The following is a 27,960-nucleotide window of genomic DNA, read 5'->3' on the forward strand; positions in this document are numbered from 1 at the left end:
GGGGCGTTGAGGGCCACACATGGTCCAGAATATTGGGGACCACGAGCGGAGGAACACCATGGTAATCTGACTGCTCGCAAGCCACATCTTCCATCCACTCGGACAGCATACCGGTGGAGTCATAGAGAAACGTCGCGGATGGACCAAAAATTTGGATATCTCCCGTCCATCCTAGACGTTCGTCCCGTTGAGGGCAATCTGTTGGGAGGGACAAAAAGTTCCCGCGCATACTCCAGCAGGCATTTTTATGCAGTTGATTGATGAGCGAGTTGGAACATTCAAACCGCCCTGTCCGCTTGAAATCAGTATGAATCACTAGGGCCCTGATGTTCGTCCGCCAGAACGGCACGGTTCGAGGATCCCACCCATCCACCTGCACGTATCGAAAGCCATGAAATGTGTATTTTGGCGACCAATCAACTAACTTCTGCCCAGATGATATGATTGTGTCGACGCATCGTGCACCGCGTAGAGGTCGCGTTCCCAGTTCCCCGTCATTCTCCATCACTTCGGCGTGTGTGAAGCTTACAGTTGCATTCACTGGCAGGGTCATTGAATGTATGAGAAGTTTCCCGACTAGGTTCTGACCAAAGTCGAGAATCAGCCGACCGCTCGGGGTGGTGAAGATCTTCTGAGGAGCCAAATACTCCGTGATCCGTGCTGGAGGGGCATTTGGGGCGTATAGTCGAGCACTAGGAAAGTCTAGAATGGACACTTTCTCCCAGTTCTCATCGAGGTACAGCGGACCATGTCGATTCCAGTCGCCAACTTCGGCTCGCGCATCATACACTTCGCCATTATAGATCTCACTACTTATGATAGGACTCTGGTGGCACTTCCAGCTGCTGTCTGACGTGACCTGAAATCTTTCGCCTCCGACCCCGTCGACCTCCAGCTGGGCCATAACCGCCATGCAACTTCCATAGATATTTCGCTTGCCACCACTAAATCCGAGTCGGCCCGCGAACCACCCTTCGGCGACTTCGACGCTCAGTACATTATTGCAACTCGGATTGATCAATGAGTCCACATCAAACACTTGATATGCAAGGCGATGGCGGTAACTTGACCACCCGGGCGCCATTTCATGATCTCCGACCCTCAATCCATTGATGTAGGCCCGGTAGACACCTAACGCCGTGATATACAGCCGAGCCCGATGCAGGGAGGTAAATGTGGCCGGCAATACAAACGACTTTCGGAAGAGCAACGGCCTCAGTGGCTCGTCTTCATGACTTGCTGGAATGGATGAAGAAGAAATGGGCACTGCACTCCAATCCTGCCGACTGAGAAGGCTGCATTCAACTGTTGCCCACGAGGACCAGGCAGACCAACCTGAGTGTTGGCGCTTGGTTGCTCGATCCATCCAGATACCATACACTCGAACTCGGACACTGGCTCGTTCTCGAGATTGCAATGGGGTAGCAGGCCATGGAACTAAGGATGACGCATGGCTATCGACAACAACTTCGACTGGTGATCCGGTTTCACGGTACACCGAAAGCTCGTACTGAGATTGTGTCCAGTCGCAGATGGAGTCATCAATAGCGCAAAAGGTCCATGAAATGCGAGGCGATGAGCATTGTATGCCCAGACCCGTAGAGTGCTGTTCAAAGCGCAATGCACTAATCTTAGCCATTTTGAGTGGTGTTCCTCACATTCAAGTTGGTTCTCTCCAGGGGATGAAGGAACAAAGTGAGGGGGAGAAGTCGAGAAAGGTCAACAGGTACTTCCATGAGCTGACGTTGACTTTCCCCAATCTCGCTGTCTATTATCCCGAAATCGTTGAAAAGTGTCTGATTCAGTTCATAACCTGTAAAGTCCTGGATTATGATAATGGATGATTAGGGCCAGCATCCGAGTAGTTGCGGAGTCTGGGCTTCGTGATTGGTCGAATTTCCGCCGTTCGTGTAGGGACCGCCGGAACGTTTCCGAGTAAGGAACTGATCGTATATCGAAAGGGATTTAGTGGCCTCTCCACGTAAAGAAGGTTAACCCCACATTACCCTAGTTTGATCGGACCAAATGTGATCACATCTTAAGTCCTTCATCGGCTGTTGTCACCTAAGTCTTCGCCTCACACCAGGAATGGGCTGAGCTCCCCCGCATGGACATCTGTATGGCTTAAATTCTGGGGTTTATCCCTCGATCATTGTGGGCAGGCAAAGCTTCTCATCCTTGATCTATGCCCAAGGTCAATTCAAATCTGGGGAAATCAAAAGGTGACTTTTCCTCCTAAAGTATATCAGTTCTTGGTGGGCACATTTGCTGCCCTTGGATCTTTTCTCTATGGATATGACCTGACCATCGTGGCTGAGGGTAAGCTAACCAGTTCCGAGCTCTTCCGTCCCCCTTTGCCTGGTGGAACTGACGAGGCTTTCTCTTTCTTTATGTTAGTGGTATCTAGTGGTTCCTTTCTGAGCTTTTTCAGTCCGAGTACTACCCAAATTGGCCTGGTCGCATCGCTGCTCACGGCAGGAGCAGTGGTCGGCGCTGGGATAGCGTACCCATGCTCGGACTACTTTGGCCGCCGAGCAACCATTTTAGCTGGTGGGCTAATCTTCTGCCTAGGCGGCGCATTACAGGCAAGCGCACAGAACTATGCCTACATCTTAGGAGGTCGCTTCATAGCGGGCATGTCGTGAGTTCCCCTCGCGAAATCTTTCCCCGGTGTGCCACCCTCCCTTTAATAACTGACAATCACGAGTATCGGTGTTCTTACCATGATTATTCCCATCTATCAGGCGGAATTAGTACACCCCGATATCCGAGGTTTAGTAACAGGCCTGCAACAGTTCATGCTCGGTATTGGCGGTGTCTGCGGAAGTTGGATCAGCTATGGCACCTACATCAGTTTCTCGGACAACCGGCAATGGCGCATACCGTTAGGTATTCAGATCGTGCCAGCTGGTCTCTTATCAGCTCTGATCTTTCTGTTCCCTGAGTCACCTCGATGGCTCATTAGACAGGGGCAACTCGAGAACGGTCTACAAACCCTGGCGCGACTACATTCCGGCGGGAACACGTCCGATCCATGGATACTCGCCGAGTTTGAACAAATAAAGACGCAAGTTGCTGCAGAGAAGGAGCATAGTGAGGTCAAGTTCCGCGACTGGATGACCGAAAAGTCCATTTTCCGGCGCCTGCTACTGGCTTGTGCCATGCAAGCTGGGGCACAGATGACGGGAGTCTCGGCGATTCAATATTACTCCGTCACCATTTTTGTGAGTGCACATGAGTCCTATATCTAGGTACAATACTGATAGCCATTCTCAATCAGAAACAAATCGGCATTGATGGAACGGACACTCTAAAATACCAAGCCATCAACTCTATCATCGGCCTTATCGGCGAACTCCTTCTAATGCTGGTCGTCGATAAAATGGGTCGTCGGAAACTGGTTGTGGGTGGGAATCTAGCTATGTGTCTCACATACGTGATCAGCACAATTCTCCTCGCCCAGTTCCCTCCCACGGTGAACAACACTGGTGCACATTGGGGTTTTATCATAATGACCTGGCTCTATAATTTCTGCTATGCCAGTATGGGCTCGCTGTGTATGGCACCATCCTTTTGTACTCACTTGCAAAACTTGCTAATCACATTTACTTAGCCTGGATGATCCCTGCGGAGATTTTTGATACAGCAACCCGAGCCAGGGGTGTAGCCTTGGGCTGTATGGTATCATTCGCGTTCAAGTATGTTTTGCAGCCTAGTTTCATCTCGTTTTAGAAAACGTCGAAGGCTAATGGTACCCTTTCTCAAAAGCACAATGATTGGCCAAGTAACACCTATTGGAATGACAAACTCCGGGTGGAAATTCTACATTCTCTTCGTGGTTAGTACTCATTATTGCCGTCTCTATTACACCGTGAGGAATCTTCACTGGGGATTGACATCTCACGTTCAGGTCTGCAACTTCACAAATGCCGTCTTCTTTTGGGCCATGCTTCCTGAGACCAAACAGTTGCCTTTGGAGGAAATGAAGAAACTATTCACTGACACTCCGTGGTTCGTCGGCAACATAAGCAAGTCCGAGTACCCAGTCACCGAGGCCAGCGTTCTGGCGCAGCAGATCGAACACAAAGGTTTAGAAGATAAGGGTGGCACGGCCACGCATGATGAGATAATTACAGGAAATGCGGTCTAATCCGTGAGGCGCCTAGGAGACAACTGGAGTGGGAGAAAGGTGTTGATGTAATGTCAAACTTTTCTACAATGTTAAGTTGGAATGGCGCAGAGTTCTTGCTTGATTTAGTAAATCCAATATATATTGATTCCAAACTCGTGTCCATTTTGCTTTACCCTCCTAACCACCGACCGCGTCCTAACCGAAAATAATACAATATAGAGGTAATTAATTGCTATTCCCCAACTAGAAGGGGTAGGGCTCTGACATGGTGTGGATTTAAAAATATGTACCCTATCGCAGGAGCGGTCTACGGAAACCCACTTCATTACATGCCGGGGTCCAGATTTTGGGAACGGAACTCCTTGAGCAACGTGGTCTGTTCTACTCAGTAATCTGCTCTACCGCTTCCATTGGGCCGTCGACAACAAGTCCAATATACTAGTGAGGGATAAGTAGATTTCGGAGATCCAATGTCTTTGCTTGAGTTCTTATGAAACAGATCAATCAACCCTACACTCACTGGTATTTGCAAGGTCGTTTGGAATGCCTAAACGGGACAGGCTGAGGGTAAAGCACTTTGCAACACGCCAAGGCAAACTTTGTCTATTTTCGAACTGAGGAACGTAGGGGTTCAAACTTCCAGGAATATCAGAGTCTCCATACAAGGGAAAGAGTATGTAAGTCTACTGGAAAAATAATTGTATGTAAAATGTTACATTTGTTGATATGGATACGAACTCCTAGAACTTGCTATTTGTAACTCCACTAGTCTACTGAGATCAAAATGCCTCCCTCACCTTCCAGCCGCGCCAGGGTAAAGTATGGTTCGGAACTATGACCAAACAAGAAGCTCAAATCAGCCCATTGGTGGCTTATATCTGGGCGTTACAAACTGGCGGGTTGTCCAAAGATGGTTCTAGACTTGATTCCCAACAGTGCACCTCATGACTCACGATGATGGTGCTCACACTATGTTCAATAAGGCCACATCCGCGATATCGAGATGAATGAGAACGAGTCCTAGCAGAGGGCCGGAAATAAAATGCAGTAAAGGTTAAAATACTAAGGCTGTCAATGCCCCTCCTTCGAATTGGTGGCTGGTCCGTCACACAGGACCATTACTCATAGCTGATACTTTGCTACCAAAAAAATTCATTTTGGACTAGTACGCAGGCAATTATGTTAACGGGCATAGTGTGCTCATCTGCCCCATGACAAAAATTTGGATCTATCTCTCTGTAGCGTTTCACTATGGCTAATAAATCCAAAGGCCTGAAACGCATGCGAGCGGAATTATATTCCGCACATTTGTAACCAAGCCTCTTTGAAGAAGAGCTTGGCAAAGCGGGATCTGTTGTACCCAACATAATATTCCGCCTGTTGGTAAATAGTCTAGGTTGCATTCTCCTTGTTGCTCACCGTTGGGGAAGGAAGGTCGCTCTCTGTAGTGAAAATCATTTTATACATGTATCGTATGTAAACGCATTGCATACATAGATACCTTATCTTGTCGAGGCCTACAGAGCGTTGATCGAGGTTTCTGAGACCCGGCTTCCATGAGGTCTATCGGCCGAACCTGGGGTTAGTAAAAGTCAGTGGGAACAGAGCATAGCCACATTGCCCTTTGTAATATTTTTGATGCTAGCACAGGTACTGTAATATGTTGGGCGGAATTCGGATGCCTGGATTTAGTCCCTTCTTCGTTCTAGAACATTAAAGGAAGAATGCTTATTCTCCACTCATCCACATGAAGGCCTTGGTTTGACTTGGCTCGACGATCTATGACACTAACGGAGGTTATTATCACACGACCCTAAGACATTTTACCTAATCTCGAACCTATAATCGGTATAGCATCAGGGACTCTGAAGCCTATTCATGTGTGGCTCTATTCTGTACGTAAATGTGTGGCTTAGCCGATGGCAGCATTGCCAAGTCTATAATGTCAAATGCACGACAGCTTACCGGATCTGTTATGTTCAACGAAAGGCTAGGGTGTACCTTGATGATACAGAGTGCCACCGCATGTTGTGGATCTTGCTGATTGATACTGGTCTAAGTCTATCGCGAGAAAAGATATATAATGGCATGGAAGTCGCCCTGAAGCATTTGAATTTCCACACAGACACATAAACCAGAAGTATTCAATCTGATTTGCAACACTTCACTCCTTTCCTTGATTGGACAAAATGAAGGTCGCTATCTTCTCGACTCTGTTACCCCTCGTCCTGGCTCTCCCAGCCCCCCAGGTTCGTCTTCCTTATTATTGAGACTCATGCTCCGTACATTCTGTTGACAGGGGATTGAACAGACACAGTCAACCGAGGGAAAGTTGCCTTGGAAGAAAGGCAGCGTATGCCTGGCACTCACGGAGGACTGTATGGGGACGATTGGATGGTGTAACGCCGAGGCGCAACGCCTGAAGGAGTTCGGCGCTCGTGAGAAGTGCCTCGCCCAAAGAGAGCGCCGTCCTGCCGACGCACCTAAACTTCCCTGGATGAAAGGTACCGGTTATGACTGTGCCTATGCTCTCACTCCCGAGGAGAGATGTTATGGCACTGCACTTTTCTGCCGTGAGGGACTTTACCCCCAGGGTCAATATAGGGACGAGCAGGAATGCTTGTCTGACAGAGAGGATGCTCCGAAAGATGCCAAGGTAACGCCTTGTCACTTATATCTATATAGGCATTGCTGATGAATAACACCAGAAGCAGCAGAGCCTCCCAGAGGCAGAACTGAAGGCGAAGAAGCCATTCCTTCAGCCCGCGCCCGACAGCGACACTTCGTGCATGACCTTCGACCGCGGCAGTGAACGCTGTGTTGGAACCAGGTACTACTGTACCAATGATATCATGAAGTTCCCCTACACAGACGAGGACGGCAGTGTCTACAATAATGCTGCCGAGTGTCTGGATGCCCGTGAATCTGAGCCTCAATCTGCCGATCCCGATCGCATTGTGTTCCCTGATAACTAGGGTCGGATATGGACGTAGTCCCCAACTAGGTGCGGTCCATGGCTTGACCACCCACGTTAGCATTCAGGGGATGCGGACTAAGGAGGGAACCCTGAAAGTGTTGTGAACGTTCCCATTTGCCTGTACTTATGTGTATTAACCTCCTGGCGTTAGATTCAACATCTAGGCCAGTCTTAGTGCATTAGTTTTATTTATTTCGTCGATTTGAAATCACACTGAGAAAAGGAAGCCCTCGCAGATCGTGTCGTATATCATCTCAACGTATCGTAACCACACTTGTAACATATAAAAGAGAAAGAGAGATAAGCAAAAAAGAAGACATACATACAACAGGAGGGATTCGCTGGTGGTCACCCACCCAACTACTAACCTCCCGGCGTGTGGCTTAAGTACGGCTGAGCGGACGGGAAGCCCTGTTCTCCACACCCTATGGTCGTATGTACTGGGAAACCCTAAGTAGTAAATTATATAGTGCTAGTCTAAGATACACTGTTTTGAAGGCAACACCACTACCTCAGTTAACTCAGTGAAGTGTAGTATGTACTGCAAGTTGTTCTTATAGATCCTGTAGCGTAATATAAATGAGTGTATTGAATCGTCTTGTTGGTTTAATGAAGGCAGAACATCCGGGAAACCCTCTCTAATTCAGCTATAGCTACTGCTACTATATATATCAGCAATGATGACGGTTGGCACACATTGCACGAACTTAATGATACCTTAGACAAGACAATGAAGCACAGTAATAGTAATTGTGATGTTTGATGTTTTCCGAGGAAAGGGTGTAAGAGCGCATGCTAGTGTATCCAGTGATCAGCAAATATATCACCAAGTGCAACAGTAACATTAAAGCTCACCAGGTTATCAGTAGATTGCCAGGCGATTGAAGAACTCCGTTCCCTGTCAAAGGCCATTCATGTATAATTTCCTACGAGGAATGATCTGACAACGCAATTTGTGGGATTGTCCGCTCGATACCAAGGGGTATGAATTTCACCACTACTACCGTTTACTACCTATCGTAGTAGTGTGCTATTATGCTAGGGTTTATATTGACACTTGCTGTTAACCGAAAGATCTTCACATACAAATTCAAGCGGAATCGGGACGAGTACTCGGCCCTTCAGGTCAGTGTTGGATGACACCCCTAACTATATTCGCAGTGTACATGTGCTTATGTATTAGATTATACGAAATGTTTTGAAAGACGAAAGGTTCGCCTCTTCCCTGCCAGGGCCATTACAACTAGACCCTTTGTCTATTACACCGAGATTTGTGTAAATCTGGCTTTACAATAAAGTATTCGTATAGTACTCATAAGGCAGTCCTGTTCTGGATTGCTACCGGAAAGCAGTTGAGACGATGACGTCACATGATTAAATTATTCCTTTGTCAGCGAGGGGCAACATTTATTTATCAATCCAGGTTGATATCAAGACACAGACACTCTGACACCAACAGATCTAACGAACTCTCCTCGCAATCATGGCCAAAACAGTCGTCGCAACCGGCACCTCATCGGGCTTGGTAACCTTCCATCTTTCTGCCCCTCATTAGTGGTTCGCCTAACATAACACAGGGCTTTGAAGCAATCAAACAGCTGCTCCAGCAGTCTGAGCCGTACAATTTCATCTTAGGAGTACGGGACACAGTCAAGACTCAGGGCAACTATGATCGCATCGACTTTGACAGGAGCAAGCACACGATTACTATTTTCCCGCTGGACCTCTTGTCCCTGCCGAGTGTGCAGTCATTTGCACAAAAGGCCCTCTCTCAGCTGGGTGACCAGAAGCTCGATTATCTGTTCCTTTGCGCTGGCATGCTAGACAGCGCCGATGGCCCTGGACCCAATGGATCGCCATGGTGTTCGGGGTATGTCGTTAATCATCTGGGTATGTGGGAGATGAACTCGAAGAATATTGCACAAAAGTGGCTAACAATGATACAAAATAGCCCAGCATTATTTGCTCCACTTGCTGCGGGACACCCTTTCTCGGTCACAATCGCGAGTTGTCGTTGTTTCCTCGGGCGCCATCCGCAATGTAAGAGGCCAGGATCCAGGTAAGTTCACATTCCCTGCCCGTTACTCTACAATCCAAATCATGAATACTGACTCGGGCATATTAGCAACCCTCGACGTAGACCTCAAGGCAAATTCCAAGGCCGGGGTCAGGCCTGTGTACAGTGCCTCAAAGTTCGTACAACTACTCGGCGCATTTTACTGGCGCCGTGAACTTCCCTCATGCACGGTCATTGCCGTCTCGCCAGGCCTGATCCCTAGCACGAATTTGGCCACTGATCTAGGCTTGTCCATGGATATGCCGGATGCGAAAACCATTCCCGAGGGTAAGTTCATTCGCATGGTAATGATCGGGAGAGGATCAACTTAACATGGACTGTTCAACAGGGGCGCAAAACCTTCTTCGGGCATTTACTGTGACCGATCTACCATCTGATCCAGAGCAACTCTTTTTGACGAGCTGGGGGGAATGGTGGCCGAAGGATGTGTATTCATTGGCTCTGGACCAGAAGTTGCAGAGGAAATGGTGTTTGACTAAAGAAGAGATTGAAAAGGCTGAGGGTCTGGCCTGATTGTATATTTGGGGCAGACTAGGATCCTATAAATGCTAAATGGGAATATCATAGAGGAAAGCTGGCAATGATATCGGATTGAAACCGGATACAAGAGACCACTTACCTGCGCCTCGTCGTATCTCCGCAGGCTATACCTTTTTCGCCCGAATTACAAGCTAATTAAGGGCCAAAGGCTTTGCCCCGCGCCATGCATTTGACGTGACTCACAAGCAAGTCTAATACTTCATTTCCAGAACTCTCGCCAAAACCCCCGAGATACTACTGAAGCACCCGGATCTCACTTGTATTACTTACTGAATATTGACTACGTCTAATTCACAGACTCATCTAGCTCGAACAACATGGCCTCTCTACGTACCAAGCTTTTGGGTGGTCTCATTCATAGCCATCCACGCGCTCCTCTTGCCCCTCGTGCCATAGCATCGTTTTCGACGCGCACCGTTCTACATAACACGGACAAAACCTCTAAAAATGATCAACCAAACGATACGAACCCGGGCTACTGGAAGTATGATCTTAGCTTCAAGACCCAGATGAGCAAAGCAGTACTGTTTACCGTTCTTGCCGGGGCTGGTGCTGTGGAAAGCTGGACGTGGTATCGGGAAATCCGGGAATGGTGGACAGGCGTGCGAGACGATGGGAGGGAAATATAGACGATAGAGTGGCAGTGTCGGCGAGGCTTCACCGTCCAGTGGAGGCTGGATTCAACAGGTTAATCTAACAAAGCCTCGTCTACAATTCTTCCGGGAGACCAGTGCTTCTGCTTTTGATTTGTTTCCATCTTTCCCCCGGCTCCAAGAGAGAGCCGGACGCCAACCCGGTCATACATCTCCTGAAGGGCCGTCCATTGCTTCCTGAAGGAATCCTTAATGCGAATCCTGGTTCCGTGTGGCTCCTCCCGCTCAGGAGAAATTAGCAGGGACTGGAGGCTTGGAAACTGTTCCTCGCGGCGGGCAAGAAGATCCTCGAGGTGGGTCAGCAGTACAGCACAGATCTCATCGTTACGGTCCGCTAGATGTAAAACTCTCAAGCTCTTAGGCAGAATATCTCCAAGCAGGATCATCTCCTCTGTCTCTTCAGGATGGAGATTAAGAAGGTTGCTCGCGCGAATATGTAGATCCCACAACTTTCGAAAATCTGCCAATGACCCGAACCAGCGATCGTGCGAGATTGGGTCAACGTGCCCTTTATAGAGATGGGTTCGTCGAGGAATAGAAGCATCTCCCAGATCATTCAGGTGGAGAACCTCTAGGCTGTGCTTCTGGGTTTGGAGCGCCTCGTGGAAGCACCAGGGCCGAAAGCTAGCGTCGACACCCGCGCAATCCTCCTCGTCCTGACGCGAAACCCAGACCATGTAGTTAGTATGCTGGTAGACAAAGCGCTTGAGGTTGGCACATGAGGTAATAAAATCGACCATGCCATGTCTTCCGTTACAAAAAAAGTCCAGGACTAGATCTTCGACCTGCGACCTAGCTGAGACAGGCAAGAAGGCCGGATGGTCTGCCGGGCTGTGAGTCGAATGAAGCTCCTGTACGGGCCCGAGTCGTAAGCTGCGAAGATAGGGCAAGTGGAGAAAGGGAAGGTATTCGCGATGGCTCAACACAGTCGAGAGACCACACCAGGTCAGGTCGAGCTTTTCTAAATGCTGCAAGGCTGGCAGAGTGTTGGGTTCGAAAGGCAATTGCTTCCATGCGGCCTTCGAAACGATCCGAGTAATCCAACCTTGAGGGTGGCTATGCTGTGCTGAAACTGCAGCAAGATTGGGGAGAATCGCCATTAAAAGAGCAATCCACACTTCACTCTGGTTTTCCGATAGTCCTTTTCGCCATGCATCATATTCTACGGGCGACTCGCTGATGAGATCTATAATCTCTTGAACTGGCGAGCCTAATGGGACCGGTGTAGCTCTATGTGCAACGTTCTCTATCGAGATCTTATGGATGGAAAACCTGATAACCGGGTTGGCAAGGGCCGCCACGACCAGACGCCGAACTTGAGGCCATTCGAGGTGAGTCGAGCAGAAAGCGATTCCCAGAAATGAGGCACGCCAGCGCCGACATATCTGAACTAGAGTCAGTCGGTCTTGGGTGTTGGGGATCTCATGGATAATGGCCAGGATGATCTCTGTTGGCAGGCGATCCATCTTCGCAGCAAATTCAAGCGACAGGTGAACAAATGTCAACCCGATCGCGGAAAAAAGCTCTATCAATGTTGGCCCTAATTTACTACGGGGCTGTAGCCGTTAATTAATATCTATTTACAGTCGTTCTTGGCGACTCTAAGAGCAATGATATTCTCAGGATGTTGACGGCCATAAGCCCTTCATTCACAACAGCTTTACGAGGATTAAGCTCTAATCTCCTATTCTAATCTCTTACCTAAAGATTATACAAGCATTTGGGACGGAAAAATACTTTGGCCGAATCAATCAAGAACAACTGAAACTCCCGTCTCGCCAGTGTGGACCAGTTGAGAAAAAAACACTGCAATCAGATAAATGACCACGATTCAAAATGATCGTACCCTACGGACGCTGGAAGAGCCCACTCACCCCAGAATTACTGTCGAGCAGTAGCATCTCTCTGCACGAGGTGGTCGTCAATGTGAGTCCCAGTCCCAGCTCCCCAACCTCGCCAGGATACTAACGAGAACTTAGGAATCCACCGGGGCTATCTACTCTGTGGAATGCCATCCGACAGAGAATGGACGCCATGCAATTATCCAGCACTGGAACGGCGAACGTCGGGATGTGTTACCAAAAGATTTCAGTGCACACGCCACAGTGCAAGAGCTTGGTGGCGGTTCCCTTGCCATAAGACCAGACGGACTGATCACATTTTCCGACGAAGAATCTAGCGGCATCTACCTGCTGGATCCAACCTCTAGCAAAGTCACTTTGATCCGCGAAGGGGTAAAGGGTGTCCGCTATGCGGACTTTTGCCATCATCCGATCAATGCACACTGGGTGCTTGCCATCAAGGAGGACCATCGCGAAGCCACTCCGGAGACCCAAGCATTCATGGTTCATAACACCCTGGTGGCTATCAACATCGATACCGGTGAGGAGACCACAATTGCCCAAGGGGACGACTTTTTCTCCCACCCCAAGTTCGATCCTTCGGGGAAGCATGTCTCTTGGATTCAGTGGTCCCATCCGGACATGCCGTGGACCGGAACTGTTCTTCATGTTGCGACGTGGGAAGATGGATGTCTTAAAAATATGAGACGTGTCGCAGGGAAAGCACAGGAAGAGAGTATCACGCAGCCAAAATGGGGCCTGGACGGTTCGCTCTACTTTGCGAGCGACAGGACAGGGTTCTGGCAGCTATATGCATTCAACATGAATGACGACGCACCTCGCCTGTTGGCGCTGAAAGGTCTCGAAGAGGCGGACTTTGCCACCGCTGAATGGGAACTGGGAAGGTACATGAGTGATTCCATCCTTCGTACGTGGTCAAACTAACACCCCGACCAGCTCCACGTACATCTCCCTTGACACAACGACTATCGTCGCAGCCGTCATTACTCACGCCACGAGTCGAGTGTTCCTGATTGACACCACCACGTCCTGTGCTCGACAGCTAGATCTCCCGTACTTAGATCTGGGCTCTCGTGCTAATGGGATCTACCGAGTGTCACCAACCAGCTTCGCCATCGTTGGTTCGACGGCAACATCTCCGCAGGAATTAGCTCTAGTATCAATCACGCCCACCTACACGGTGCAAAGAACCGTACTCGCCTCCACTGCGTCGTTCCACTTGGATCGTGAATACGTTTCTCACGCCACAGAATTCCGTGCACCCCAAAAGTACGGACCGCAGTGTGACGGCGACGTATATATGTTCTACTTCCCTCCACAAAACCCGAACTACCAGTCGGATGATCAGGGTCCTCCTCCAGTACTGGTCTATGTTCACGGTGGACCTAATGGCTGCGTCACCCCAGCGCTCAACCTTGAAATCCAATACTGGACCACGCGCGGCTTTGCCGTCTGCGCGCTCAACTACACGGGCTCGACTGGGTACGGTCGCGAATATCGCGAGCGTCTCTCGGGATACTGGGGCCTAGTGGATGTCGGAGATGCTGTGAGTGCAGTCGACTTCCTGGTGGAAAATGGCATGGTCGATAAGGCGCGCGTGGGCATCTACGGTGGCAGTGCCGGCGGGTATCTGACGCTGCGGGCGTTGCATATGTACCCGGACGTTTGGGCGGCGGGAATTAGTTCCTATGGCATCAGCGATGTCCGGGCATTGCAGGCTGACTCATACAAGTTTGAAAGCCATGATGTAGACCGGATTTTACTCAGTACAACGAAGGCCGAGGACAGGGATGCCGAACTGACCAGGCGCAGTCCGTGCCACTTTGCAGCTCAGATGAAGGCACCGCTGCTTTTGCTGCAGGGTACATCCGATATGGTGGTCCCTGTCGCACAAGCCAGGATGATGGCTGATGCGATGCACAAGTGTGGGAGAGTAGCAGAGGTGGTTGAGTTCGAGGGTGAGGGCCACGGTTGGGTTGGCCATCAAACCATTTATGAGTCATATAAGCAGAAGGAGGAGTGGTGGAAGCTTCATTTGACTTGAGCGCCGCTTGATGTAATAAGAACTTAATCGTTACTATATGTGGTCTTGTCCCAAACGCGATATCGCCTGCAGCGCCGGTGTTTTGCCCGGCGTGTCTTCTGCAGCGCGTCGTGACGTTTGAAGATTGGCCATTTCTGCGTGCTCCTCTCACCTTGAATAGTCCTTCATAGCCTTGTAGTAACTCTGGTCGAAGCATTTCCTCAAGACATGCATCTCATATCTAAAACAGTGGTCCTTGTTCATAATATTCTGATTCGAGCAAACGGAGATGCCCGAATGAGATACCCATGCACATGAGTTTCCCATTTAATAATGATACTATCCAGAGGTCAGGCATTTCACGAACTAGTCTTTCGTTTCGCGACTTTCCTTAATGCATTTACAACAGTTAGGTAGTTAATTTGGGTTTCCACCTCGAAGACTACATCCTCATCTCTGTGAGGTTTATATCTTTCATATTTCTCCCACTTTAACCCTGCTCGAATAAACTCCCTCTGGATTATGCAGACTAAGACTCAGAATCATCAATTGTTCTAGGCTCTATGGCCGAGTACCAAATCTTAGACTGTCTAGACACTTATTATTAGCATAGGTAATGGTGAAGAAGGACTCCAGTATTGCTGAAAAGACCTTCCTCCCCGGTGTAATTTAATTGTCGATAGTTACCGTATCGTACCGGATGGGGACGCGTTTAGCTGATCAGCAATAGGTACTAAGAGGTCATTATTAGCCGAGGTGCGTATTGTATTGAAATTGCAAGAACTACATCACGCTATCTTTAAGGGACGTGTACAGCATGCCCTAGGAACGGTTACTTTCCAAGTCCTGGTTATAGTATGACATAGATAGAATTATGTACTGCGGCTTTCCATTTTACATGAGAAAACAGTAGTTGAAATATTAATTCTGCCAGGGGAACTGTCCGCTAGGCTGTGGCTCGCTCTTAGTACTATGTGGATGTGCTATTATCTCTCGTACAGGGATGCATAGCTTTGTAGAGGGATCGGTTCTCTTTGAATTGTGGACTGATTGCTATAATGAAAAGAACTGAGGAACCTATCAGAGAGTAGTGATAAGACGAGTTATGTGAAGTTAGTTGTCTATGCATCTGGGCGGGTTTAATTAGGGATGGTGGGGTCATGTGGGGGTTGTAGATCGAGTCAGCTGACGCGCAAGTGCCATTTCCCTTCTCTCCTGCATCTTGAGTGTCACTAGAAGCTCTGGCGAACCTGGTGCGATATTCCTCTGCATTACTCATCCTGTTCGGTTTATGGAATGCTACCGTAAAGCATGTCCGCCAACCCACCATCCACAGCGGAGCCCAAGGCGGCTGTTGACACTGCCAGTGACAGCAATCACTTGCAAGACTTCCAAGGAGAGGTCCAGACCAATGACCAACTTCCGTCAGTAGAAACACTGCGCAAGATCCAAGATTACTCTGTACTAGATAGACATGGCAAATCTCATCCGTTCAAGAGCCTTCATTCCGGGCCGGGTGTAGCCCAACGGGTTTTAGTCATCTTCGTCCGGCACTTTTTCTGCGGCGTACGTGTATCCCCTACCCTTCTAGCTGGTCTCTAATGGATGAAGCTTGCTGAAGGAAGAGCTCACTGACGGATATCCACAGAGCTGCCAAGAGTTCCTCCGAACGTTGTCCGCCTCCATCACCCCGAAAGCCCTGGAGCCCCTGGCAACAAGTACATCAGTGGTCATCATTGGCTGCGGGGATCCAGGCCTGATCGAAATGTATGAGAAGGAAACCAACTGCCAGTTTCCGATCTATACGGACCCCACCAGGCAGCTGTATCAGGACCTCGACATGATGTGCTCCCTCGCCCTTGGCAGTCAACCAGCCTATATTAGCAAAGGTATGGCTCGCATTGTCGGCGAATCAATGATGCAGGCTGTGAAGTATATACCATCTGGCTTGGCGCACAAGAGTGGTTATTACAAGCAGATCGGTGGGGAGTTCCTGTTCGAACTGCTTGACAGTAACGCAGACATGACTGGCGAGGAGGAAAAGCAAGTAACGTGGTGCCATCGGATGAAGACGACTCGGGATCATACTGAGATACCTGAACTTATGCAGCTGCTGGGTATTAATCAGGCGACTGATCCAAATTGAATGTGTATATTGTGAATCGTTTCTTGGGTAAAGGCGTATACTTGGCTTGGATTGTTAATTCCCAAATGTCACAAAATTTGACTTTTACTGGCCGCTATACGTGATATCTGTATATAGCCTCATGATGAGAATGAATATAAACCGGTTAAAGGAACGTTGCCGCAGGCAAGATGCGATCGTCAGTCAACATAGTGTGCTGCTCTCCATTTTACTGATGACTTCCGTAAGAACACACCCATGAAGACCACGCAGGATCGGTTAAAGAGGGATCAACTGAGCTCACCCGTCCTGGTCAATTACCTGTTGGTAAGCTGGATGGAGTATCCTTGGGTTTTATAAAAATGTTGGAGCCCTCGGGTATGTGCATTAGCGTAAGCGTACTCCGTACGATAGATTGCGAAGAATCATTACACTAGCCTGGTATGAAAGCATAATAGCTTTCCCACATGCTTCTGTATGTTGATCAGGACCGAGGCCCGGAAATTAACATTGCAGCCGGACATCTGCAGCGCCGCATATAAGTTGCATACCGGATAGCACCATGTCATCAAGTCTAACATCTGATATACTTGCAAGAAATATACTTGCAAGAATGACGACAAGGATAAATAAAGAGATCGAGAGTGCCAATATGAATTTCATTGACATTCTAAACACAATTCCACCAGAAAACGCATCTTTAACTTTCTTCGCTGCTCTACCATGTAGTCGCCCATATTTGAACGATTCCAGCCCCTACCAGCTTATCACATTGCCATCTAGATACAAGAAAAATGACTCATCAGATATGTTCTTCCGCGAAACCATGAATACCCCAAGCACTTTCCCTCATACCCTTGCGTTCATCAGGAAAGAGATCTTGAGAAGCAACCATTTGACATGGGAGAACCTGGATCGAGAGCAGATTGGGCCGGATATCGTCCTACTCGTACACCTAGGCTCAGGGGGGAATGGGTTCCGCGACACGGCCCACGGTGGCGTACTCGCTGCACTTCTCGATGAGACGTTAGGATGCTGCATCGAATCCTGGGCGATTCAGCTCCATGCCAGTGAACAAGCATCCTCGGCGACGCGACCACGCTCATATACCGCTAAATTGAATATCTTATACCATGCGCCGGTAGAATCACCGGGCATCATCATCGTTCACGCCTGGTTTAAGAAAAGAGAGGGCAGAAAGTGGTTTCTAGGCGCCAAGATCCTGGGGGGAAATGGTCGCACTCGAGCGGAGGCGTCGGCCTTGTGGATCAGTGAAAGAGTTACCGTCATGTAAGCTGTCAGAATTTCCGTGTTTCTCTCTAGCTCTCGCGCTTTTGGATCACGGTCATTCAGCGCCAACATCAACCTCATTTCCCCAATGAGCCTGGTGCATGTAAGACGTTGACAAGTCCAGCAATAGACGAATGAACTTTCACGCTAGAAGGGAGCAGACCTGAACCCCTGTATCAACTGAATCACCGGAGCGGTAATCCCTACTAGATACCTTGCTCGTCCTGTTCGTGCACTAAATTCAACAAATAGCAGTAGTTTACATGGACTGGGGTTAGTAGTCGGTCTCACTTAGGTACCCGTTAGTGGATGCCCTAATGTATGCAGCTGCGCCGCAGGCCCGAGGTGCTCGTAAGCGGTATTTCCACCCGGCGGCCGGCGCTTGGGAGTCTTAAAAGATGGGAACCCCTTTGACCCTGTCGTTACAACTTGAATAGTATCCAATTACTGTACTACCATTCTCACAACCGTGTTTATAGCAACCTAGGAGCCAAGATGGGAAAGCGGGTACGCCATTTCGTCGGGGTGGAGAGCTCTGAGCAGCTCGCTTTCATCGATGAGCTTCAAGCGCTTGGACTCAGCAACACAATCAATCTTCCGGAAGTAAGTCTACTAGATGCCTGATCGGAGCATATGCTGATGTCCACGGTCGCCATCAGCTTGTCGTCGTCGGTGACCAGAATACCGGCAAGAGCTCTGTCCTTCAAGCTATCACCGAGGTTTCCTTCCCAGTTAAGGACACTATGTGCACTCGCTTCCCGATCCAGATCTCGTTTCGACAGACATCCGCGGCCAAGGAACTTCCCGTGAAGGCTACAGTGGTCCCGGGTCCACTGTCTGAGGAAGACGATGAGCTTCTTGCCCGGGTGGAGGATTTCCTTATCGAGAAGAAGGAACTGACATCGGAGGTCATGGAGGAGATTATAGATAAAGTCAGTGCATGTGGTTTTGGTCGGTCCTTGTTTTGCTAACGCTTGTAGGCAACGGAATGTATCTTCGGTGACCAAAAGTCCACCAAACAGTTGACGCTTAGCGACGCGACTCTTCGAATTGAGCGCTCCGGCCCCGATGAAATGCACTGGACCATTGCTGACCTGCCCGGTCTAATACGCGGAAAGAAATCGGGCAAGGGAGTAGATGGATTGAATGATGCCGGCAATGGAGTAAATGAAGAGTCGCATGTCCGGAATAACGCGGCAGTGGCGGAGGAGCTGGCTCGTACCTATTTAAATAACGAGCGAAATATCATTCTGTGAGTGTTCTGATGCTCATCTGGCCCCAATGACCTAGGTTGACGGTACTTAGGGTTGTCGTCGACAATGTGGATGTGGAGCGACATAAGACCTTTGAGTTGATCGAAGAGATACCGAGTCTGCAGACCCGATGCATTGGGGTTCTCACCAAATGTGATCGCAAGCAGGAAGGATCAGATCACTGGGTATGGCTTTCCCAGCCTCTTACATGATCCATGAACTGACGAATTAGATGATCAAACTTCTTCAAAACGACCTGGCCACTGTTCCACACTTGGACCATGGTTGGTTTGGATTGCGCAACAGATTGCCTATCGAGCGTGATTCCTCTGACGCAGAGCGTGACGAGATGGAGCTCAAAGAATTTGCTAAGCCAGCTTGGGAAGGTCTTTCGAAAGATAGGACTGGAATCCGATCGTTGATGAGCTACATCGACAAGGAGCGACGTGCCCAAATCCAGAAAGAGATCCCTCACATTATTACTGAGATCACCCAACACCTCCGGGAATGCGAAGCCAATCTGAAAAGAATGGGTGAGTCTAGGACTACCGCGCGAGCTCAGCGATATTATGTCCTCCAGTTCTGCAATGAGATGCAGAAGATGGCAGAGGGAACCTTGAGAGGGCAGCATCAAGACATACCTTCAACAGATGCAAAAGCTATGCTCCGGTACAAAATCCGACTTCGTCTGGATCAATTCCGTGATGATATGTGCAGGAGTGAAAACATCGCGATCAAGTTTACAGACTACAGAGCAGACCTAGAGTGGCTTAAATCTCAGAGCTCCGACCCCAGGGTATGGGAGGAGCATGTGGTCAACGGCCAGGGGCTGTACGCAGCAATCGCTCAGGAAGCCAAGATATGCGAAGGAAGAAGCCTCCCAGGGAGCGTTCATCCGGACGTAGAAGAGAAGCTTTTCCGGAAGCTGTCCGTGCACTGGGAGGGTATCGCCCGTGAGTTTGTTGAGGATGTCAAGATCATGGTCACAGACTGCTACAACATTCTATTGAAGATAGCAATACCGAACAGTAAAGTGCGTTTGGAAGTGAGTCGTATTGTTGGGAAAACGCTTGAAGAGTGGAACAAAGATGCAGACACGGCGCTCCGGGAATTGGTTGAAGACAACCAAGCCCGTCCATTGATTACTCGCAATCCATCTCTGCTGTCTTTCACGAGCATGACGGATGAAATCTTGCTTGGCCATTCCTCCAACAATAAAGCAGCGAATGGTAAGGCCAATGGAGGTTCGAATGGAGAAGATGTTGGCCCCTACTTTATACCCACCTCCTTGAACCAGATCCTTTCCGCCCGAGCAAGACTGGATGGATACTACGATATTGCTCTATGGCGCTTTATCGATAATGTGGCAATGCAGGTTATGGAGAGACATGTGCTGGGACCGAAATGTCCAATGCGCATTGTCTCCGCCGATCGTTTTGCTCAGCTTGATGATACAGAGCTGAACACGGTTGCCGGCGAAGACGAAGCCGATACTCGTATGCGTGCAAGACTGGAGAGGACGCGATCTCGCTATCAGAAAGCACTTGAGCGTTGGGAGAGACTGAGGGTTCTCTGATCCATGGCCAGCAAAGACGAGCGGCCTATGTCCCGCCATGAAATATCACAACCCTCGTATTAACCCTTGCGCAACGAAATGGGGAAAGGACTTGCATATGTAGTTACGTAACTTGAATCTTTTGCTGTAGATCTGATCTCAATGTCGATCGGACTCGGTCCACGCGGCTTCTCCAATGAATATTCCGATATGTCCAAAATAAAGTTCAGTATACGAAGGCAACCAGCAGCTCAACATCAATAATTGCGCAAGGAAGATTGAAAAGCCCCGGCGATCCCCAGATCCAATCTGGAAGTAGATTCCTAACCTCGCTTTCGGGATCTCCACAGTTTAGCGGTCCTTTTCTCTGCTCATTGAGAAACTGACTTGTGAAACCAAACCCCGATACAAATCACTACAGGGGCTGGTAATGAGTAGACACGAGGATATTGCATGCACGCAAGGGGGTCCAGATTCAATAGTCACACCGACTATTGATGGTTGATGTGTTGACCCAAACCCTCCTTCCTACTGGGAGATAGCAGGTAAGATTTGAAGTATATAAGTCTATCCCCGTCTTGTCTGGAAGGCTAACTAGACTGGCAACATTTGTTAGTATTTCTACCAACGTGAACAAAATGAAACTTCTGACGGTCGCCTTTTCCCTTCTTCTTCTCGGGCAAGTCCATGCCAGTCCTTTGGTACTCGACAAAAGGTCTTCCTGCCAGTTGGGTGACGTCTGGGACCTCAATGCTGCAGACGCCGCCTGCAGCGCTTCGGTAAAGGCCCCCTTCTTGGTTTATTTTTCTTACTATTTGAATGCTAACCTTGTGTCTTAGTGTGCCATTCAACACGGCGACAAACACGGCGGACACTGCGATAAGAACAAGTATGTCATATATAAGATAAGGGCTTTAGCATATCTAATGGTTTCCAGGGTCTGCGTCTGCAATTAATAAAAGTGGAGAGAGGATGGTCAAACACGCATGACAGCTGGCTTCTTCAGAACTCGGAGTTGAATTTGAGGATTCCATACTATCGTTTGTACTTAACAAGGCAAAGAGAATGGCATGGTCTATTCAAGCTTTTCACAATGTCTGTAGTATCTCGATATATCAATGCGCAAGGGCATTTAACGTTCCAATAAGTGCCCTGACATTTGTAAAGGGTGGAATATACAAGCAATAGATAGTCACACGACCGATCAATTGAATGACTGAGAAGGGAAATGAGATTGCATTAAATTAGTACTATATATGTAACATAAACCGAAATACAATAATACAGCAGGTTGTCAATCTAACGATCAACCAGTGGCGCGAATCTAACAAGAGTAGCCCTGAAATCTGCCCAGACTGTGCCCTTGATGCTCGCTGCTCTGAGCTCCAAAGCAATGATAACCTACACAATTGCTCGAATGGAATGAATGCTGGGACCTTGATTCAAGGGGACACAGTGCACATATCTCACGACAAGGAAGAACTCATCCTTATTCTCCATTCGCCAAGGCAGTGGCAACCTCGCGAGCCGCAATTACACCCGTCTGCATAGCACCCTCGATGAAGCCAGCTCCGAGTGAAGCAATGTCACTCCCTGCAAAGAAAATGCGACCATGGCGTTGTCGCATCAGTGGGGCGGCTCCTGTGAGGTTCCCAGGCCGATACCATCCCCAGCCACCCTGAGAAAACTCGTCGGTACCCCAGTCATGACTAGCAGTATCGACAACCTCAATCTCAGGAACAAATTTCCGCAAAGCTTCTTGTACCGCCTCATGGTCATTGGCTTGGATTGCTGCGGCATCAGAGCAAATGCACATGATGAGGGTGTCTCCTTCATACCGCGATTCGACCCTAGCTGCATTGATAGGGTTCTTCCCGGCCGGAGCAAAAGCATTGAATGGTTCAATGGTACCCTTGGCACGTACGTATATCTTGCTGGCCATGACAGGATTCTTGCTGCCGATCATGCTTTGCACCGGTGCAGGAAGCTCGGGCTTGATGGTTATATCATCCAGGGTGTTTATGGGCAGTGCAGTGATAACAAAGCGTGCATGGATATCTTCATCAGCACGTGTGGTTACTGTCACAAAAGAGCCGTTGTCTGAAATTGATTGAACGGGTGTCTGGAGGCGTAACGTGGCAGTCGATTCGGACATCATGGCAGCTGCCAGACGCTTGGTACCACCTTCTATATGCCAAAAGCTAGCAGTTTCAAAGAAGCCATTATAGTCCCCAAAGGTGCCAGATACACCTTGCAGGAGCTGGGCAACACCCTGCTCCCTATACGAGTGAACCAGACCTGACATGGCTCCCTCGAGAATGTCACGTTCATAGGCAGAGAGACCCAAGGATACAATGCGGTCTTCGAGGGATTCCTGGTCGACATCATTCGCTGAAGCACTGACGTTGAACGGCATCGGAAACTGGGAACGAGCGTCGTGCACCAAATGTGACATGAGGGGATTGAGGGCTTCGTAGTAGTCGTTCATTGTGCCCGAGTGGACATCTCCATCCGCTAGCCAGTAGGCTTTCTCCGAATCCAACGGTGGAAAGACTGAGATATCGTGCCGTTGTAGCTCGTGCCAAATGGTTGGATGGGTCCAGTGCACATAGGTGCCTCCCAATTCGAGCTCGGTTCCAAAGGCTTCGGTCGTAAAGGTCCGTCCACCGACTCTGTCTCGACCCTCGAGAAGGACAACAGAATGACCCTTCTGGCTGAGATCTCGGGCGGCCAGTATTCCCGCCATCCCAGCACCTATCACTGCGACATCAAAAAGTTCTTTCATGTTGTTGCTGGTATGAGAGTCTCGGTTATGCTTTAGAGAGGTGATGAACGTCGAGTTGTGGATGATGGTAGGCCAGGTACTACGGCAACACCAAGAGTTATATAGCAATGGCTTGTGTCAACATTTCTAGCTTCAACTGTTCTAGGCTACAGGAAACGACAAGATCGCCGTCAGGGATCACCAGGTCTTCTGGGATTGAGGTAGACTCCACAATTAGATCTACGCTATAGTCAGGAACTGCAAAATAGTTTGGATCCGCGGATCCGCGGCTTCGCAGCTTCCTTGTCCATTCACAATATTATACTGGGGAACTGTGAGGGTGTCATAACCTCAAGGCTCCACAGTGCATGCCTGGAAGCCAACGTGTCGATCTTCGCGTCGAAGCAAGTTTCTCTCAGGTCGGCACTTTGCAAGCTCAGTTGCCGTCCCACCCTGGCGAGCTTCATATCGAGCTCAGATACTCTAACATTATCAGGCTTGCGAGCTCCGTCACCCTTTCTTGCTTCAGTGCTCCTGAAACTATAATGTAGGAGAACATCACAGGGTGGTCGTTTGTCTTGCCCATATTTGGTGACGCGTACAGCCATGCTCTTTTCAGGAGGTTGTAATATGGTGTCTGCACTCTACTTTACCTAGGATCACCTATACGGCCATATTGCGTCTCTTCCGTATTGCATCGGAATCGTGGAAGTTTAGTCTCTAATGATCGGCAGGCTTATCCTCCGCTCGAATTCCGCGGAGGCCGAACTGGAAATCCCTTACACGTTACAACCATGATCGACGCAAGGGTCTACCAGTAGGTCTCCTGGCAACTCGGGCGCCGCGGAACCCGATTCGTGGAAGTGACCGTTGCACTTATTTTGTAGCTCTACCATAATGAGGTCGCCTAAAACAGATCGTTCGTTGATCGTACTAGAGCATATAGTCCTTATGAATTCTCGGGCTAGTTCTGATGAAGCTACAAGGCAAAGACATCTACTGCTTGAGGAAGACGAAAGTCGGCACTCATAGAACAACAGAACCATATCTACCAACAACACTACAACGAAAAGGAAGCATACAGTGCCATTGAGGTTTCAGCTAACATGCAGCAACGCGATACATTCGAGCTCTGGCTACAGAAGTCAATAATACCGCGCAAGGTAGAAAGAGATAGAAGATAGGGACACCTTCTACCAAGCCGCCGTCACCGACATCAAAGTCGTTCGATTGATCTCTCTTGGTTGCCACCCCAATCATGAAGTGAGGCATTCCACAATCTCTTCACGTGGAGTACCTACTTGCTCCAGAGCTCGATAGAAATCCTGCGGCTTCGCCCAACCCTCGGGAGCGAAGACACCAGTCCGCTTCTGCCCTGGCTCCAGCGCCATCACCATGAACGCGGCGCATGCCGTTCCCGTGATTGATGCCATGTTCTTCATAAGATAGGAGCCTTCGCCACATTTCGTTGTTCGTTTGATAACAACGGCAGGGTGGCCATGGCGGGAGCCAATCGCTCGCACTAGGAGACTGCCACGATATGGTGCTGGTTGGCCACGTGCAGAAGAGGCGATGAAAGACAGGATCTCTCCAGTTGTGCATTCGCCGCTTCGGATCTGGTCAATCATGCCCATCAGTGCGTAGCGCCAAGGGCCTAGAGCATGAGCCCCTTGCGCAACCAACTGCCACAGCTCCTTGATAGTAATATCGCCGCCACGGAAATGTCCGGTCAAGCCGCCCAACGCATCGGTCCAGCCATTGTACGATGGGGGGTTATTGACCAGGTTGAGCAAGAAGCCAACGGCCTCGTCCATAGACAATGCTTGCCGACGGACGGCAGTGCCAAGTCCACGGGCAATTCCGTTAAAAGGCGCAGGATCCAGCCCGCCCAGGCATCGAATACGAGCGGCGGTTGGGAATAGCCGTGGTAGGGTTACTGGCTCCGGATGCGCTGTCTCGTGTAAAAGTGTTTCACCAGATTGCCCTACCATAGGCGCATACCCTGTCTCGACCCATGATTCATTGAGCGATGATTTTCCATTCGCCCATGTCAAACAAGGCCCAGCAGCGATATGCATAAGATGTTCCAGAACCGCCTTGCCAATGCCGGGACGCTCGTCACCGACAAGCCAACAGAGGTCGATGGTATCAACCGTGTCAAGATCGCTGACGGCATCAACGGCCAGCATATTGCTCATACCCGGTGAGGCTCCGCAGCCAATATAGCATGGCACACCAGCCTCCTGAGCTTTTTCATGTAGGGAGAGAGCTGCCGTAGTACTCTCCACATCGTCGTCAAAGTCAAGGTAAGGTACCTTCGCCTTCAGACAGGCGGCCAGGACAGGCCCTGAGGTTCGCGCATACGGTCCGGCGCCAAGGACAACGAGGGCAGCGCCGGTAACCGTCTCGTGCAAACTAGCTTCATCAAAAAGATCCAGCTTTTTTGTTGTCGCACGGCCGGCTGGCAGCTTCGCGAGGAGCGATTCCAGGGCGTCCGTGTTGATGTCCGCTAGAACGAGTGAGGCATTGCTTGCGGTAGCAAACCGTTCGATGGCCACACGACACATCTCCCCAGCGGCCCCAATAAAGACAACCCGGTCAGTGCTGCTGATGGAGCGAGTCATGTTGAAGAGTCGTTGTTGTTGGCAGAAGATGGAAATATATGATAGACTGAGAAGTAATACTGCTGTTCAAAGTATTGTAGAGATCCAAGAAACCAATGTGCGCTCAACACTGGCTTTTATGTTCTTGACTTGGTTTCCATAATCCGCGGCTCACAACCGTGATGCACCTGAATTGAACTGGCCAGAGAGACAACCCTGATGTCAGATACTGCATTACACACTGGCCATATCGGATTCCCCAGTGTGTGTGAACTTTATTGGGCCTGCAAATCCACACTCACCCCGCTCGGAGTTCTCCACAGGGTCGTATGTCTGTTCCGCGGGTCCGGCGGCACCGAGCCTCACATATTTGGTTAGAGATGGGGTTTTCAATACATCAGACGTGTGTAGGACGGAATGGAGAGCCTCTTGAAGCATCACTAATTCCTGTAGACATTCCTGTACGCTGCTCTTGCAACATACCTATAAAGCCTCGTAGCTTCGGCTTGTCTTGTCCTGATACCGTCCACCTTGAGAAAAGACTTATAGAATGAGGATTCCGTGATATGAGCACGGAATACCCACTACGGTGCTCTTATAGTCTTGTGCTGTAATACCAATGTTCTAGTGTGTATATTGTGCTCTGTCTATAGCAACGGCCTACATTATGCTCGTGCCAGAATTCTCTGTGTGGAAGCTCGAAGCAATTGGACGGCCTAAACTCCAAAGAGGCTTGCGTGCGTTGCTCAGAAATGTAGTTCTCGTTGTTTGCAATAACCATGTAAAGCTAATATGGAATTGTATCTCCAAGAACTGGTTGACTGCCAATTCTATTGGACCTTTCCTCTCGAGTCCACACGCCAGATTTCCTCGACAACCCCGTTCCGATAGCCATAGTAAAAATCATGCAGGTTGATAGTGGGATCAATATGGCTCGGAATCATTTCAACCCTATCACCCACAGCCAGATCTGGAGTTCCTTCCTCCCAACTCAGTGAGCCGTGTTCATCGCCCAGGTTCTCGTGCGTGTATCTCGGGTCTTTGCACTCTGCCAGACCACTGTCTGTCGTCAAGGACTTCAGCCCAGTGTCGATCGTTACTTTCCGGTCTCCTTGCTTGCTGATGACCGTGGATAGTAAAGTCAGACTATTTGAAAAGAATGTCCCCACCGCGTTACGGTAGTCGGTATCCATGAAAATGAAGGATCCGGGCTGCAGTTCAGTCACACCAGGCACGGTAGCGCAAAACTCAGCGGTTCCCGTTCCCCCTGTAGTGACCACTTCAATGTTGAAGCCCTCGTTGCGCAGCAGAGTAGCTGTATCTGTGAGGATTTTCATTGACTCGAGACATTGTTTCTTACGGTCCTCCCAGCTGTGGAGATGCTGCAAATGGCCCTCATATCCCTGGACACCAATCAAGCGCAACTGGCGAAGATTCTTGATATGCCTTGCTAGAGCTAGCGCCGCCTGTGCATTGGCAACACCTGTGCGATGCAGACCAACATCTAGATCTATTAGAACGGAGATGGGTTCTGCAACACCAGCCTGCGCCAGTGCATTGCTAATTGCCGTTGCGCCAACCTCGCTGTCTACCACAATCCTGATCTTTTTGTGCTTCTTGAATAGTTCCACCAGTCGTTTCACTTTGGGCTCGCCAATGATCTCGCAGGTGATAAGGATGTCGTCGAACCCCGCGGCGGTGATAGCCTCGGCTTCAGACACTTTAGCCACACAGCAGCCTTTGGCTCCTGCCGCGGCAAGCTTCTGTGCGAGAATCGCGCTCTTTGTTGTCTTTAGATGAGGGCGAATATTAAGCCCAGTGGGGAGGAGACTGTCAAAGAGCTTCTTAATATTGGCTTCCATGAGATCAAGATCCACGATCATGGATGGGGTATCTAGGCTGTCGAGCCTGTCGCCGATGCTTGGGGAGTACATGATCCGGTTCCAGAGTTATACGGGATTCGTATGAATTGAGAAGAAAGGTCGAAAGGGAAATTGAACCACAAACGTAGGTCGTAAACCTGGAGAGGCAGGGTAACATGGCCAGTAAATACTTATCAATGACCCTGACAATCTACCCCGCCTTCAGTCCCACCAGAGCGCTTCT

At 49.3% G+C, this 27,960-nt stretch overlaps 12 protein-coding genes across 12 annotated transcripts; 8 read left to right on the forward strand and 4 right to left on the reverse strand.

Moving 5' to 3' along the window:
• Positions 1-1,259: 1,259 nt before the first annotated feature.
• AO090020000711 (uncharacterized protein) lies at positions 1,260-4,150 on the forward strand (the record flags this gene model as incomplete). Its single annotated transcript, XM_023237883.1, has 8 exons — positions 1,260-1,341; positions 2,242-2,319; positions 2,398-2,641; positions 2,708-3,224; positions 3,281-3,557; positions 3,614-3,698; positions 3,769-3,838; positions 3,911-4,150. The coding sequence occupies 8 exons, from the start codon at positions 1,260-1,262 to the stop codon at positions 4,148-4,150; spliced, it is 1,593 nt and encodes a 530-aa protein (XP_023092948.1).
• A 2,171-nt stretch (positions 4,151-6,321) lies between these two features.
• On the forward strand, positions 6,322-7,107 carry AO090020000710 (uncharacterized protein; the record flags this gene model as incomplete). Its single annotated transcript, XM_023237884.1, has 3 exons — positions 6,322-6,381; positions 6,432-6,788; positions 6,841-7,107. 3 exons carry the CDS (start codon positions 6,322-6,324, stop codon positions 7,105-7,107), a joined length of 684 nt encoding a protein of 227 aa, XP_023092947.1.
• A 1,485-nt stretch (positions 7,108-8,592) lies between these two features.
• Positions 8,593-9,699, forward strand: AO090020000708 (uncharacterized protein; the record flags this gene model as incomplete). Its single annotated transcript, XM_001824932.3, has 5 exons — positions 8,593-8,634; positions 8,687-8,999; positions 9,061-9,168; positions 9,235-9,453; positions 9,515-9,699. The coding sequence occupies 5 exons, from the start codon at positions 8,593-8,595 to the stop codon at positions 9,697-9,699; spliced, it is 867 nt and encodes a 288-aa protein (XP_001824984.1).
• Positions 9,700-10,414: 715 nt separating this feature from the next.
• Positions 10,415-11,845, reverse strand: AO090020000707 (uncharacterized protein; the record flags this gene model as incomplete). Its single annotated transcript, XM_001824931.1, has 1 exon — positions 10,415-11,845. One exon carries the CDS (start codon positions 11,843-11,845, stop codon positions 10,415-10,417), a length of 1,431 nt encoding a protein of 476 aa, XP_001824983.1.
• A 370-nt stretch (positions 11,846-12,215) lies between these two features.
• Positions 12,216-14,285, forward strand: AO090020000706 (uncharacterized protein; the record flags this gene model as incomplete). Its single annotated transcript, XM_001824930.1, has 3 exons — positions 12,216-12,305; positions 12,359-13,125; positions 13,178-14,285. The coding sequence occupies 3 exons, from the start codon at positions 12,216-12,218 to the stop codon at positions 14,283-14,285; spliced, it is 1,965 nt and encodes a 654-aa protein (XP_001824982.1).
• Positions 14,286-15,575: 1,290 nt separating this feature from the next.
• Positions 15,576-16,410, forward strand: AO090020000705 (peroxiredoxin-like family protein; the record flags this gene model as incomplete). Its single annotated transcript, XM_001824929.1, has 2 exons — positions 15,576-15,830; positions 15,913-16,410. The coding sequence occupies 2 exons, from the start codon at positions 15,576-15,578 to the stop codon at positions 16,408-16,410; spliced, it is 753 nt and encodes a 250-aa protein (XP_001824981.1).
• Positions 16,411-17,002: 592 nt separating this feature from the next.
• Positions 17,003-17,683, forward strand: AO090020000704 (PaaI family thioesterase; the record flags this gene model as incomplete). The annotated part of the gene is made up of 1 exon (XM_001824928.3): positions 17,003-17,683. One exon carries the CDS (start codon positions 17,003-17,005, stop codon positions 17,681-17,683), a length of 681 nt encoding a protein of 226 aa, XP_001824980.3.
• Positions 17,684-18,174: 491 nt separating this feature from the next.
• Positions 18,175-20,508, forward strand: AO090020000703 (putative dynamin family GTPase; the record flags this gene model as incomplete). The annotated part of the gene is made up of 5 exons (XM_001824927.3): positions 18,175-18,282; positions 18,339-18,611; positions 18,660-18,931; positions 18,985-19,117; positions 19,165-20,508. 5 exons carry the CDS (start codon positions 18,175-18,177, stop codon positions 20,506-20,508), a joined length of 2,130 nt encoding a protein of 709 aa, XP_001824979.3.
• Positions 20,509-21,125: 617 nt separating this feature from the next.
• AO090020000702 (uncharacterized protein) lies at positions 21,126-21,913 on the forward strand (the record flags this gene model as incomplete). The annotated part of the gene is made up of 3 exons (XM_023237885.1): positions 21,126-21,266; positions 21,327-21,376; positions 21,802-21,913. 3 exons carry the CDS (start codon positions 21,126-21,128, stop codon positions 21,911-21,913), a joined length of 303 nt encoding a protein of 100 aa, XP_023092946.1.
• A 63-nt stretch (positions 21,914-21,976) lies between these two features.
• Positions 21,977-23,272, reverse strand: AO090020000701 (flavin monoamine oxidase family protein; the record flags this gene model as incomplete). The annotated part of the gene is made up of 1 exon (XM_001824925.1): positions 21,977-23,272. The coding sequence occupies one exon, from the start codon at positions 23,270-23,272 to the stop codon at positions 21,977-21,979; it is 1,296 nt and encodes a 431-aa protein (XP_001824977.1).
• A 1,076-nt stretch (positions 23,273-24,348) lies between these two features.
• On the reverse strand, positions 24,349-25,875 carry AO090020000700 (saccharopine dehydrogenase family protein; the record flags this gene model as incomplete). The annotated part of the gene is made up of 2 exons (XM_023237886.1): positions 24,349-24,387; positions 24,553-25,875. 2 exons carry the CDS (start codon positions 25,873-25,875, stop codon positions 24,349-24,351), a joined length of 1,362 nt encoding a protein of 453 aa, XP_023092945.1.
• Positions 25,876-26,684: 809 nt separating this feature from the next.
• On the reverse strand, positions 26,685-27,716 carry AO090020000699 (DSD1 family PLP-dependent enzyme; the record flags this gene model as incomplete). The annotated part of the gene is made up of 1 exon (XM_001824923.3): positions 26,685-27,716. One exon carries the CDS (start codon positions 27,714-27,716, stop codon positions 26,685-26,687), a length of 1,032 nt encoding a protein of 343 aa, XP_001824975.3.
• Between the last annotated feature and the right edge of the window lie 244 nt (positions 27,717-27,960).

Source organism: Aspergillus oryzae, chromosome 6, assembly GCF_000184455.2.
Source record: "Aspergillus oryzae RIB40 DNA, chromosome 6".
NCBI lineage: Eukaryota > Fungi > Ascomycota > Eurotiomycetes > Eurotiales > Aspergillaceae > Aspergillus > Aspergillus oryzae.